This window comes from Dama dama, chromosome 13 (genome assembly GCF_033118175.1).
Source record: "Dama dama isolate Ldn47 chromosome 13, ASM3311817v1, whole genome shotgun sequence".
NCBI classification, from domain to species: domain Eukaryota; kingdom Metazoa; phylum Chordata; class Mammalia; order Artiodactyla; family Cervidae; genus Dama; species Dama dama.
The window spans coordinates 29,863,659-29,878,679 of record NC_083693.1 but is presented as its reverse complement, the minus strand read 5'-3'; the positions used below and the strand labels follow the sequence as shown (position 1 = coordinate 29,878,679).

Below are 15,021 nucleotides of genomic sequence, written 5' to 3'. Positions count from 1 at the left end.
CCCTACTAAAGACACCTGCTGAAGTATCTTTTCAAGGGTGAACCATCATATTGCCTACAACTCACTTTCAAATGATTCAGCAAAGCCATTTGAAAGAGAGTGAGACAAAAGATAAAACAAATGTGGCAAAATGGTAATGATCGTGACTCCAGAAGAAAGTTCTTAACTTTCCTGTGAGGCTTGACATTTTCAAAATAAAAAGTGGCAAGGATACAGACCATGCAGGCGAGTTGTCACTTGTTCTTTGCATTTGTTGGGCCAATCTTGGTTTGTTACCCAACCTGCCCAATGAAGAAAGTGATGTGCTCGTGGTGAAGAGATAGGCCACTGGGACTTTCCAGGTTGGTCCAGTGGCTAAGACTCTGACCTCCCAATGCAGCGGGCTCGGGTTCAATCCCTGGTCTGGGAACTAGATCTCACATGCCATAACTAAGAGCTGGCAGAGCCTAATTTTTTTTTTTTTTTTAAAGAGAGAGAGATGGGCCGCTGCAGTGCATCCCAATCTGTTCAGAGTACTGTACCCAGTCTGAACTCAGCCCCGCCCTACCTAGCTGCCTGTGAGCCGAGGCAGAGCTTTAGTGGCTCCAGCACTCAGCCCAGAGTGTCGGCAGGCAAGCCAGGCCTGAGGTCAAGGAGGGTGGAAACCTTCAGGTCCTACCTGTTTCTCTGTCTCCTCATTGAATCCTCCTCTGGCAGAAGAGGGGGACCTTTCCCCCTCAAACCTATCTCCCTTACAGGTCTGGAAACACAACATCCAGGTTTGATTTCTTTTTTTTTTTTTTTCCAGGTTTGATTTCTTTATGCCTGAACCCATCACTCCCCAGGTCCCCAGTTCTTTGGGGGCTGAAACTCTGCCCCCCTCCTCATCAAGCACAGATCCCTCACTTGAAGGTCAGAGAAGGGACTTCCCTGGCCGCCCCGTGGTTAGGACTTTGCTTTCCAGTGCAGGGGGTGTGGGTTTGATCCCTGGTCAGGGAGCAGGGATCCCACACACCCCCCAGGCCAAAAATCCCAAAACATAAAACAGAAGCACTATTGTAACAAATTCAATAAAGACTTTAAAAAAAGTGGTCCACATTAAAAAAAAACAAAAACAAAGAACACCTGAAGGTCAGAGAAAAGGATGTAAATTGTGGGGGTTATGAGTGCAAAAGATGTGGTCAGAATCACAGCACACCTGTGAGGGATCATTCTGACTGTCACGTTCTAGTCAGCTCTCTTCTAGCCAGGTGGAGGCAAAGGTCTGAAACCCCAGGCTCTGCTACCCAGAGGCGGTCCTCGCTGGCGATGGGGCCTGGTGTCCCCTTCTGAAGAAGGTCCCTTCTAGGGCCCCAAGTCTGCTTGTGCTAGATGCTCAGTCGTGTCTGATTCTTTTGCGAACCCAAGGACTGTAGCCCATCAGGCCCCACTATCCATGGGATTCTCCAGGAAAGAATACTGGAGTGGGTTGCCATCCCCTTCTTCAGGGGATCTTCCTGATCCAGGGATGGAACCTGGGTCTCCTGCACTGTGGGTGGATTCTCTACCGTCTGAGCCACTGCAGTCGGCTTAGAGCTCCCTGGTTCATCCTGGCCAGGGACTCAGAGCAGAGTGAGCAAGACAGGCCTTCCCACCGACGGAGAAAAGTCCTAGAGCATACTACCTGTGCTGGCAAGTCTGCCTACTGGCTCCGGCCACCTTCCCAAAGTGTGCATCAAGTGCGGCATTGGTGGTATAGTGGTGAACGTAGCTGCCTCCCAAAGTGTTTGTAAGAGATTCTTGGACCTGTGGCCTCAAGGGTGCAAACGCAAATGCCAGGATGGTCCACCCCCAGACTCTGGTGATTTTTAAAAGCCCCTCCACGGTCCAAATGTGACCCGGGTGGAGTCCATCTCCCGGGCACCAGGTCCTCGGGGCTGAGTCGGACTTTTACTTCTAGTCCAGTCCAGAGACCTCTCCTCCCCAGCCTCTCCCTAAGCCCAGCTTCAGGAGCCTGCCCGGGAACCAACCTTCTCCTTCCCAGACCCCTCGCATTCTTCAAGATACTTGTGCCTCAAGTGTCTCTTCAGAATCCCGGGCTGCCTGCCTCTCAGGAGGGCAAGGCCGGGGAAGGCCACACGCAGGGCCGGGTGCCTTTCAGAGGCAGTGGGAAACCTGAGGAGGCTTTTAGGAGAGGACACATGAGCCAATGGCTGCTTTGAAAATCTTCTGGTTACTGTGCAGAGAGGGTGAGGGAGGCCGGGACAGGGTCCCACCGGGCGTATCCATTTAACCCCTTGCACTCAGGCCCCCTGCACCCCACCACCCCCCCAACCCCCTGCACTGGGGGCTCCAGGCCCTCATGGAAGCTGCAGCCTTGGGAGCCACCGTCAGGTCCATCCCCAGGGCTCAGGGGTGTCACAGGGGAGAACGGGACAGGCTTGCTTCCCACCGTGGCCAGCAGCGCTGACAGCTGAACGTGCAGCGGAGGCGGTGAGTGCCGAATGCTAACAATGAGAATTCATTCCAGGCTCCCGGTGGGCAGAGACCATCTGGACCCGACCAGAGGCCACTGGAGGGACATCCCCCGTCCCTCGGTAGGGGGCAGGTGCTCGCCTGGGCCACTCCGGAGAGAGGCTTCGGAAATCCGAAGGGGCACCCTTCCTTTGCCCTTCAAAGGGACGTGGAAATCAAACGGCACCAAATGAATGGGTGGAAAATGTTACACAGCAAACACGGGAAGGGTTTTGCCCCCAGATAAAAGGGATGGAAAGAGGAAGAGAGAAATGGAGGTGGAGGGAGGGGGGTAGGGCAGCAAGAATGGAGGGGAGGGGAGGGGAGTGGGGGGAGGGAGGGCCTCAGAGCTTTCTCAGGTTACAAAGAAACAGAGGGAGGAACAGAAAGGAGAAGCTGAGGTGGGAATCGCTCCAGCCCTTGAGAGGAGCTGCCCGGTGGGGCAGAGTGGAGACAGTGCCTCTCAGAACCCACAGCTGGGTTTGGGCAGAAAGCCCTTCCTCTAACGAAGAGAAGCCCACTGCTGCCAGCCTAGAGGCCTCAGTCACAGGTTTACAAGGCTGCTGGGACTTCCCTGAAGCCATGGGTGGTCCCGTGGCTGAGACTCCGTGCTCCCACTGCAGGGGGCACGGGTTCTATCCCCGGTCAGGGAACTAGAGCCCACACACCATACCTAAAGATCCCGCATGCCGAGACCCAACGCAGCCAAATACATACATGAAATATTAAGGGGGAAAAAAAAACAGTTCACAAGACTGGGCAACGTGGCTTCGGGACGCTGTCCCTTGGGGCCCTGGGAATCGAGCTTGGCTGTCTAGGAATTCCCACTAATTTTCAAACAAAGGGGCCCTCACTTCCAGGTTGTACCAGGGCCCGCAATGCGTGGTCGGTGCTGGCTGTCCTTTCCAGAGGACATTTTGCTAGAAAGGCAGAATCAGGAAGGCAGGGGCCGGCTCTGACTGCTGCTCCCTGTTTGCTAACCAAACACGTGGCCGGCGTGTTGACTTAGCCACGGGGTCCCTGCCTCCCCCTCCGAAGAGCCAGCCTCGGACGACACGTGTGTGGAGCTGTGCCCCTGCGTGTGCTGTGTGTGTCATCGTCCAGAGGCAGTCAGGGCCTGCCACAGTCCGGGCACCGAGTGGTCCTGACCTCTCCAGCCCTGCGTGCGGAAAGCAAAGCTGGCCTGACAAGACCCGCCTAGTCCCGGGAGACCCGCCTTCTGCTAGTGGCCGACGAGGCTTCAGAACCCACATTCTCAACCATCCGCATCCTCCACTGTGTGGAGTGGAGATGCCACCCAGGGTGTTTAGGACCGAGGCTACACCTGGGGATGTGGCTCCTACAGAGCTCGTGAGACCACCGTGGGGTCGCCAGGTCTCCAAGTGATAGGCTGAGGCAGGCCTGGCCCAACCCAGGCCCCCTTCCCTACGAGTGCCCCCCAAGATGCAGGCTAGGGATCCTCAAATCCCAATACAATACGGGACTCTCCCCCTGCCAGCACCTCCCTTCTGAAGACCACAGGCAGAGGCCCTGCAGACTACCCTTTCACCGGCAGGAAATCTGGTCAGGGAAATCTTGGGGTCCACTGCTCTTGCCTAGGGTCCTTTCCAAGATCCCTGCCATCAGGCCTCCTCCTCTGAAGGGGCAGAGGACCCTAAAAGCATAATTTCCTAGGGCCTGCAGTCAGATCATTGTACTTCTCAAGCCCGACCTGAGGGTAACTTGGAAGACACGAGTCCCCATAGGTGCCAGGTGCGCCAAGGATCACACCTGCAGGCAAAACCAGAGACAGCTGGGTCCTGGCACCCCGCCCACAGTGAGAACAAAGCCAGGCTCAGCGGGCAGCATCGTGTCCTGGCCAAGGGCAGGCAGGCGGCTCAGAGGGGGCCATCCAGAGTAAGCGGAGGAAGCAGGAGGCCAGGCCTGCGAGGGAGCACCCGCCAGGAACTGAATTAATCAGCAGGAAACTGATGGCTGTTTCCTGACAACTCCACTCCACCACCACCACCACGAGCACAGAAAACACACACACACACAGAGGAATTCGGAAACAGGGAGGGCAGCTGGCAACTTCCTCGAGACCCACAATGCAACCACTTTTTCAAATACCCTAGACAAAACAACACAAAGCACCCACCCTCTCCCAAGTGTAGAGGGTGTGAGGAGCCCCTCCTGCATGTTATTTCTATCTTGCATGAAAACCTGTCATTCCCCATTTTCTAAACTCTGAGTTGTGAAGCAAAGTGAGAGGACTTAGGTCACAGCTAACGGTGCTCGAGTTTTCAAGGCTAGGCCTGGCAGGACTCCAAAGGCCAGTTTTTAACCATCTTGCTCCACCCTGGGCCAAAAGATCTCTCCCACAGACTCCAAGACCAGGGCTTAAAGGAATCCTAGGACTTCCCTGGTGGTCCAGAGGCTAAGACTCCAAGCTCCCAATGCAGGGGGCCTGGGTTGGATCCCTGGTCAGGGAACTAGATCCGACATGCTGCAACTAAGAGTTTGCATGCTGCAACTAAAAATTCCACGTGCCACAATGAAGACTGAAGATCCTGTGAGCCGCAACTAAGACCCAGTGCAGCCAAATAAATATTAAATAAAAGATAAAGGAATCCTACGGCATGAGAGGAAGGACTCAAAAGTAAGGAACCAGCTAGTGTGGCAGTGGACACCCTTCTGCATGAACTGACCCATTGAGATTTGGAGGGTGGGGGCGAGAGGTCTTCCACTTCTCCCCCGACTCTTTTGCTTTCCACTTCTTCAGCTTAAGAGTACACTTTTTAAACATACCACTATGAATGGAGGAGCCTGGTGGGCTACAGTCCATGGGGTTGGAAAGAGTCGGACACAACTGACTGACTGAGCATACATGCATATGTTTCTCAAACTTTCTGCAGTTGAAAAGCCATTTTATTTGAATCCCTGGAAGAACTAACACTAACAAGCAGCTCCTGGTCCCACCACCTGTCACATGAAGTCAGCGATGCCCATCTTGGTCCAGTCTGATCAAGATGCAGCTGTCAATCATCCACTTGGATGTTGTCATGGCAACGTGAAACTATGTAAGTTTCTAAGCCTCATTTTCAATTTTTCTTAGCTGGGTAATGCTGTGCAGACCAGCGATGGTCCATGGCCCGTCCTTTTACGTGGTGCTGGCCTCAGAATGCATGAGTGTGTTTATAAATTCAAGAATTTTAAATGCAGAGGGATATCTTTCCTCTTAGGTGAAAATTCTACTCACAGGTAATAGAGCCTCAAATCTGCCCTTAATATTTCAAACATGCATTCGTAGTCGCCACTGTTTGGGGGCGGTTGATTTTCCAGTCATCTCTCCTGCCTCTCCTCTCTCTTAAAAGCAGAAAATAATACATTAAAGTTTCTTAAGCGTTCTTGGAATTTACATTCAGCAACACGTGACCCACTGAGCTCCATGAAGCTGAAGTGTGAAGAGAATGTTCTGTCAATGAGAAATTCACAGAGCACAAAATTTGCAGTTCTTAGGCAGGGTTACAGCGCCATTGGATTCCTCCAGATGAAAACAGGCTTTGGTTTACATCAGCCCAAGCATCTCTGTAGGTTAAATCTCAGAAGAGAAAGGCTGCTGCAGCAGTTCACAGTTGGCCCACGCTGGCCATAACAAGACTGGTAACTGGGAACTACCCGAAGGCATTGTAAGATACAGACTTTTGAGTCCCGCCCAGATCCTGCAAACTCGGGACTGGACACAGGGAACTGCATTTTATTTTTTAATAATTACTTATTTAGCTGTGCTGGGCCTTAATTGCGACATGTGAGATCTCTTAGTTGCAGCATGTGGAATCTAGTTTCCTGACCGGGGATCAAACCCAGGCCCCCTGCTTTGGGAGTGTGGAGTTTTAGCCATAGGACCACCAGGGAAGTCCCCGGGGAACTGCATTTTAACCAGTTTCCTCTAGCAGGGAATAACAAATGGTGTGGCCACAGAAGCTGCCCTTCTGTGAAAGAACCAGGAGTGACCGGTGGCTCAAAAGATTTGGTCTTGATAAAGTAAAAGAGGTCCAAATAAAACCAACTGGGTTTATTCCACTGGAGCAAGTGCTTGTGATACAAAGCCCTGGCATAGAGAGACCCGTGGAATAAATCCAATTTGCTTATTTATTGAAGCTGGTCTCATATTCTCCACTTGGCTGGGCCCAACACACAGCATAGTCTCAGCTAGTGTCAGCTGTTGTCCACAGACCAGGAAATCAAAGCCCAGAAGGCTTGTCATTTGCTGAAAGTCAAGTTCTTAGAAAAACCAAGACTTGCCCCGGGGCTCACGCCTCTTTTCCTCCGTGCCTCAGCTTCCTTATCCATAAAATGGGGGTTATACTCGCCAATTCTCATGGTTGTTGTGAAAATTAAATGAGGGTATGTCTTTGCAAGTGCACTTGGCCTGGTCTCTAGTAAACACTTAATAATAGCTGTTCAGATAATCACTACCAATTTTGAAAGTCTGAGATTACATAAAATCTGTCTCTATAGCTGGAATTTGCTTATCCCAGATGGTTCTTGTTAACACTAAATACCCTGGAGATGCTAATTGGCCAGAATTGTCCTTGCACCTTGGTGGAGACTTTCCATTTGGGCCAGGAGGGCCAAGCACCCTGCAAATACCCCACCCTGGACACACACCTGGCCTGCACTTGTTCTTGGGGAGACCAACTGGCTGGTGGAAGTTCCCTGCAAGCATGTTCCTAGGCTGAGCCCCTCTGAGAGGTTTCACAGTGGGCACTCATCCAGAACATTTATTATGTCCATAATATGCCAGGCATGGGGCTGGACACTGGAAAATAAAAGAACTGCAATAAATGAAGCGGAGTCTTCCCCTGCCATAAGCTTACAAAACTTTCAAGTGGGAATAAATTGGTTTTGATTAAAATTTTCCATTATAAAATTCATAAAACCATCCCCTGCAAAGAGTTATGGAAGTGAACAAAAAATTAATACTCCTCATCCTAACTCAACCACGTCTTGTGTTTTTTCTTTCTGGTCCTCTTCAAGCATACAGTTTTTGCACGGTTTTAATCATGGAGTGTATAAGCCTGGTGTCCTGCTTATTTTCCCTGGATTGGACACGAGCAAGTTTCCATGCTGCGTGTTCAGAACTGATGATCCATATTCATAAACACAGAACATTTGCAAGAATGCACAGGTCACCATTTGCCTGCTCATTCTCACAGGGAAGGACATTCAGGTTGTTTCCAACTTGTCCAACCCTACCCACTAAACGCCTTCATGCATTCATGCAGAAAGACAGAGGGAAGCGACAACTGTTGTGTAATGTGATCGTGTCAGATAGGCCTGGGTCGAATACTGCCACAGTATGAACTTGGGCAAGTTACTGAACTAACCTCTTCGAACTTCAGTTTCCCCTCAAATGGGCATAACACCTCCATCACACAGCTGTGAAGAGGATTTAACAGGAGACCATCAGTAAAACGCCTCGCAAGGAGCCTGATGCTCAATAATTATGTGCCTTCTTTTTTCTTATACATCACAAGGTCCTGACTGACTCCTGAGTGCCTTTCTCAAGGACTAGGGCAATCAGCAGAGACACCCTCAGAGCACAGAGTGCCAACTTCCCACACCCTCCACACAGATCGCTAAATTCTGGGAGATGAAGCATTTGCAAGCTGAGGTATCCAGGAGGGAAGTTGATAAGTGCTCTGCAACTTACTTAAAAAATGGTTCAGGCATTAAAAAAAAACATATACATGTACAGCTGAAGCAAACATGCCAAATGTTCACATCTGTCACATCCAATCTGCGGTGTATGAGTATTTCCAGTACTATTCTTTCAACTTTTCTATGTATTTGAGATTTTTCATAATAAAACCTTGGGGGAAAACCTCTTGCTAATTCAAAAGGTTAAAAAAATGGTATTACGCTTTAAAAACTTGCGTTATATCCATTTATTTGTTCAACAAATATTAATTCAATACTGTGTCTGTCATCTGGTGAGTTGATCCAACCTCACAGAACATACCATCTGGCATTTCTTTGGGGTGGGTTTTTATTTGCTAATTATATATAGTTTGTTCACTTTGTCTTTTAGTTTAAATCTTGATTTTTAAAACCAGTATGTATAGGTTCTTGGAAGAATTAAAATATTAACCCTTTAAGTGTCTTAGGAGACGATCTTTTCCCCCTAGCTCCCAAGTGTTCTGTGGAATTGACACAGCAGTTACGATTTGTAAAATGTAGTCAAATCTGTTGAATTTCTTTGATGACCTTTTTTATTTCTCAACTTTGGAAATCAAACTCTAGCCCACGATTTGGTATAAATTGTACAAACTGCTATGTTTACTCTTTAATATATTTGTTTCGGTATTATCCTGGTGATTAGCATTTTAAAAGCCATATTAATTACTGATGGTGATGGCAGGCCTCCTTATTTTGTTACTAGTTTTAACAGGAATGCCTCAAGTGTTTCTCAGTTAATTATAATTTTGGCTATTGGTTTGAAATAGATATCCGTAACCAAGCTAAGAATACACCTTTCTACTCCTTTTTTTGGTGTATTGATTAGTTAGAAATGGTTGTTCAATTTTAATCAATTATCCCCCTGCATATATTGGAATCAATCTGGTTTTATTTCTTTAACCCATTAGCATGACACAGTTACTATATTAAGCTTCTTTCTATATTATTGACAATTTCCCCCCACTTGCCCCATTGGGTTTTGGTGAATGACTTCTTTAATATATTATTGAATTCTATTTCCTCCTAGCACTTTCATTCTTTAACATGGTCTCTTTGCCATGTTTAATATCAGGCTAATTTTGCTTTGTAGAATGAACTGGAGAGCTCTCCATCTTTTCTACTAAGTTGTGGAATAGCTTAACATTAACAGTATTATCAAATTTGAAACAATTACCTAGCAAAAACACTTGGGACTGGTGTCTTCTTTAGGTAGAGAGGGCAGCACTTTGATAACGACTGCAAATTTTTTCTCAGTTAACACATCCATTTTCAGAAAAGCATTCGTTTGAGATTTTCAAATTTAAGCCTAGTGTGCACAGATTTTCATTTTTTAAAACCTTTCTACTTACCGCAATGTCCCCTTTCTCATTTCTATTGTTATTTTCTTTTCTTTTCTCTCTTTTATTTTTCAAATAGATTTGCTGAAGGTTAAGCCACTTTACTGTTGGTTCAAACACAGAATCAGCTCTTGAATATACTTGCTAATTTCACTGCATTTCAATTTTCTAATTCACTTATTTCTGCCTTTATTTTTACTTTTTTCCCCCCTCCCATTTTCCTTAGGGGCTGTTTTTTATTCTTTTTTTCTTCCCTAAGATCTCAGGCTGAATACTTAGTCTCTTTTTTCTCTCTCCCTTGTTAATAATAAAAACATTTAAGGCTATGAGAACAGCGCCAGCTGTCTCCCATAGGTGCGCTTATGTGGCACTCCAGTTTCCAATGCTTTCTAAATATTTGCTACTGTGCTCTTTATTTCTTCCTTGACCCAACAGCAATCTAGGGAAGCGTTTTAATTTTTTTTCAAGCAGTTAGGTTTTAGTTCTGGTCTGTATAAATTTACAATATTTTGTCAAGGTTTAACTGCTTGGTGATCAAAGGACTCTCTGGCACAACTTTGGCAGACCGTGAGTGAGCTCTTCATTCAGTTACTGGTGGCTGACAGAAGTTTCTGCAGAGCATATGCTCGCTAGGAAAGCCCTAGTGCTTTTGAAAAGTTTCTGCTTGCCATAATGTTATGTCAAATGAAGGAGGGTATAAAGTTCAGTGTGCTTGTAACCAGTTTAAAAGAATATATATTTACCCATGTGGATGGAAAAAGACTGTGAAAAAATATATAAAGGTACTAAACAGTGCTGGAAATTTTTCTTTTTCTTTTTTTTTAGTTTTTTTCTTAATGTGGACCATTTTTAAAGTCTTTACTGAATTTGTTACAACATTGTTTCTATTTCATGTTTTGGCTTTTTTGGCCATGAGGCCCCTGGGATCTCATGCACCCGCTGTGGGTTCCCTGTGGGAACCTGCAGCCCCTGCCCTGGAAGGCTAACCACTGGACCACCAGGGAAGTCCCTATGTTGGTAATTTCTAATGGGTGAGACTAGGGGCAGTTTTCACTTTCTTTACAATTCTCTGCATAAGATTTACTTTTTTAATAAGATTTCTTTCGGTGTTTGGTAACGAAAATGCTTGCTTCAAGCTTTATCTTTGCAAGCTCCCTCTGGCCAGAGAGTTAAGAAGTCACCAGGAAGAACTTGAGGAATAATTGGATTTGGACCTCAAACAGTGCCTACACCTGAAGACCGTGGCCCCTAGAGGAGCTCACAGTCACTTAGGCCGTGGAGGACCCCCCTGCTGGAGGAGACTCACTCCCCAGGGGGCCCCCCTCATCTCTCCTCATCTCTCCACGCTCCTCATGCTTAATGATGAGCCCTCCATTACTGTCACTGAGTTTTCCCTCAAAGGGAAAAACAATGAAATCCAACTTCTGCAACTGATGCATGCAGGCTTTTATTTCCCTTCTACCTCTACACGATCTCTAAGGCCCACTCCAAAAACTGCATTTTCAACCCAAGATCAACTGCAGAGCCCCTGTAAACTCAGAGAAGCTCTGGCCCCTGGAAATGGACAGGGTGGCTGTGCCTCCAGCTCACGCCACTCTCAGCCCAACACCAGCAACTCTGGAGAGAGACTGGCCGAGTTCCCACGAGCGGCCCGCTCATCGAGTGGGATCGAAAACTCCAGAGAGGTCAAGAAGCCTGCTCCATGACAGGGGAGAAAACAGGGACGGAAGGTAAGGGAGAGGCAGCAGGGATGAGAGAGGGTGAGAGGGAATAGGTGTGAGTGACAGCAAGCGTTAAGGAAAGTGGAGTGGTGGTTCCAGGCGGTTCCTGGGAGACCCATGGTTTCAGAAGCACGCGACTGGCGAAGCCCAGGCACTCTTAACAAGAGTCATGGGACTTGCCTGGTGGCCCAGTGGTCAACAATCCACACTTTTACTGTGGGTGGCACAGGTTCAACCCCTGGTTCAGGAACTAAGATCCCACATGCTACGTGATGCGGCCAAAAATACCACCCCTCCCCGCAAAAATACCAATAAAACCCCCAAACAAAGAGTCCTTTTACACTGGGGTCTTTTCTGCTGTTTCTCTGTCCTCCATCCTTGCTCAGCCCTGTCCTCTGCTAGAAGACAAGATGTCTCAGCTGGCTTCCACTGAGCCCCCCCGCACCCCCGCCCCGGGGAGTCTGGGGACACTCTTAGAAAATCAGGGAAGAGAATCCTGACCCACAGGGAACGTAATAAGACGGCTAAGCAAAGAGGGCAAGGGCCAGAGGAAGTGCAGCAACACACAAGGAGATGCCGGCATGTGCCAGGCACCCCAGAGGAGCGGCTTGTCTCCTGGGAATGACTCTTGTCTCTTTCTCCATAAACCTTCACCCCCACCCCACAGTGGTTTCCTATATCCAGGCAGCTCTGCCCACCACCCTGACTGTTCTGGGCAGTGACCTTCAAGTATGTCTCTGTTTCAAACTGATGTCACTTACAGGTAACAACTTCCTGCCTTCTGCTCTGTGCAGTGTCTCCACAGTGGACTGAGTCACACAAACCAGAATGCAGCCACTACCCTTTGGAGGAATGGTCCTCAGGGAAGTGTCTCAGCTCTAATTTTTATCTAGAAATCAAGAAGCTCTCCAGCGGCTCATCTGACCCACCTCTGCATCTCCTGTTTTTCTTTTCTTTTCCTTTGGCTGCACTGGGTCCTCGCTGCGGCACATCGGCGTTCTCCTGTTGCAGAGAGCAGGCACGCAGTAGTCCCACAGCACGTGGGATCTCAGCACCCTGACCAGGAACTGAACCCCTGTCCTTTGCATTGCAAGGCAGATTCCCAACCACTGGACCACCAGGGAAGTTCCCCGCTTTACTTTTCTACTGTGTTTTGGAAATTAGGTAGCAGAGTGGTTCGATGAATGGAGTGTGAATTCGGGATTTACTCATACCTGGTTCAAATCCCACTACCATCCCTTACAGGTGCAAGGCCCTAGGAAACTGGCTGCCTTCATGAATCTCAGTTTTTCTGCCTCTAAAATGGGTTAAGAATGCTGATTTTAACAGAGTCACTGAATTAGAAGTGCCTGGCCCAGAGCAGGTACTCAACAAACATTGGTCCTCCTTATCCTTCCCTCGCTGGAATTGGGGAAAGTGTTCGTGCTAGTCACTTGGTTAACTGTGTCCAACTCTGTGCGACCCCATGGGCCCCAGAGGCCCACCGGGCTCCTCTGTCCATGGTATTCTCCAGGTAAGAATACTGGAGTGGGTTGCCATGCCCTCCTCCAGGGGATCTTCCCAACCCAGGGATCAAATCCGCATCTTCTGCAGCTCCTGTAATGCAGGCGGTATTCTTTTTTTTTTTTTTTCAGGCGGTATTCTTTACCACTGAGCCACAGGGAATCCCATTCAGTAACTATGAAAGTGAAAGTCGCTCAGTCGAGTCCGACTCTTTGCAACCTCGTGGACTATACAGTCCATGGAAGTCTCCAGGCCAGAATACTGGAGTGGGCAGCCTTTCCCTCCTCCAGGGGATCTTCCCAACCCAGAGATTGAATCCAGGTCTCCTGCATTGCAGGCGGATTCTTTACCAGCTGAGCCATGTGTTAAGTCCAAAAATATGGATCTTCCCAACCCAGGAATCGAACTGGGGTCTCCTGCATTGCAGGCAGATTCTTTACCAACTGAGCTATCAGGGAAGCCCCTCAGTAACTATAAACATGTATTAATAATACATCTCAGTGGGGACTTCCCTAGTGGTCCAGTGGTTAAGATTCTGTGCTTCCAATGCTAAGGGTGCAGGTTCTAGCCCTGGTTGGGGAACTAAAATTCCACATGCTGTGCAGCATGGCCAAAAAAAAAAAAGCAACTATACTCCAGAAAAAAATGTTTAAAAAAAAAAAAGAATATAACTCAGTGGAAAAATTTTACTTGGGATTATTTCCTGGTCAGTTTTAAGAAACACAGTCAAGCATAGAAAATATAATTTTATAAATGATCTGTAAACGGCTGATACAGAGCAGAAATTTTAGGTGAAACGAGAAGGAATTCAAGCAAAAATACTGTATTTATTCCTCTGAAGAGTTTTTCAATCCACAGATCAACTTTTCCAAGGGGATTTCCCCACATGGAATCACAATGTAAACCCCAAGTCCCCTGGCTTATACCAGAGTGATCTGTCAATGGCTTCTTTGCTCAGAACCCACTGGTGACTCCCCCAGGTCTCGGAGTGAAGTTCAAGTCTTTGGACACATTCCCAATTGGCCTCTCCAGCTCCATCTTCTGCCATCCCACCTCGACATCCTACCTCCCATCCACACCAAACCACCACTGACTTTTTGAATGCCCCTGCTCTTTCTGACTTGGTATATTCTAGTCCCCCAGTGGAATGCTTCTGCTTCCCTCACCTGCTAAGACTCAGCTAAACAGCACCTCCACCAGGAAGTCTTCCCTGCACTGCTCCCCACCTTCACCATGTCTGCAGAGCGAACTTCTCATGCTCTTGTCTGCATATCCCATATCCCTTCAGGCTGAGGGCCTGCTGGGGTCAAAGACCATGCCGTTCCCCTTTATATCAGTTTACTAGGTGCTTGGTGTTTACTGACTGAACGAAGGGATAAAGAAAATGATGGAGGTTTGTAAGAGAAAAGAAGACTCACGATGGAGCAGGGCTCCCCCTGACTTCACATGCCTGCAGTCCACAGGTAACAATCATTACCAGGTATCACACAGCACAGACAAGGTCTGTATAGTCAAAGCTATGGTTTTTCCAGTAGTCATGTACATATGAGAGACCATAAAGAAGGCTGAGCACTGAAAAGAATTGGTGCTTTCAAACTGTGGTACTGGAGAATACTCTTGAGAATCCCTTGGACTACAAGATCAAACCAGTCAATCCTAAAGGAAACCAACCCTGAATATTCACTGGAAGGACTGATGTTGAAGTTGAAGCTCCAATACTTTGGCCACATGATGCAAAGATCTGATTCATTGGAAAAGACACTGATGCCAGGAAATACTGAAGTTAGGAGGAGGTGGCAACAGAGAATGAGATGGTTAGATGTCATCACCGACTCTACAGACATGAGTTTGAGCAAACTCTGGTAGATAGTGTGGGACAGGGGAGCCTGGCATGCTGTAGTCCATGGGGTCGCACAGGACACAACTTAGCGACTGAACAACAATACAGCACAGCGCACACCTATAAAAAGTAAGCACATGAACCCACTTCTCAGGCCATGAAATCAAGGCTTGCTGGGGGAGGCTGTGGCTTGTCAGGGCTGGAAGATGGCAAGCCAGGACAGAAGGCCGTGACTCCTTGGATCCTGAGTCCCATGGCTTGAAGTAGATCCTCCACTTGCCTGTGATCCTACTTCTGTGGCAGGCAACCCTTTAGATTCATCCCTGCCTCTGGGGAGAAGAACAATTCTGTGTTTCAGTGATTAAGCCCTGCAGGGCTTCCCAAGGCCAAGAAGGTGCCAGGCCAGAAGTTGTAACACAGGGACTTC

The 15,021-nt window shown here is 48.1% G+C and overlaps 1 protein-coding gene across 7 annotated transcripts in view; it reads right to left on the bottom strand.

The window, feature by feature from the left end:
• Positions 1-15,021, bottom strand: part of ZNF710 (zinc finger protein 710) — a 72,835-nt gene that overhangs the window by 38,191 nt on the left and 19,623 nt on the right. The window contains exon 1 of one of the 7 annotated variants that reach the window (XM_061158707.1): positions 12,181-12,213. The exons of the other annotated variants lie outside the window; for them this stretch is intronic. Coding sequence (XP_061014690.1) covers positions 12,181-12,188 — 8 coding nt within the window. The 5' untranslated portion in view covers positions 12,189-12,213. Of the gene's footprint in view, positions 1-12,180; positions 12,214-15,021 lie in introns of those variants that run through there. 7 annotated transcript variants of the gene reach the window in all.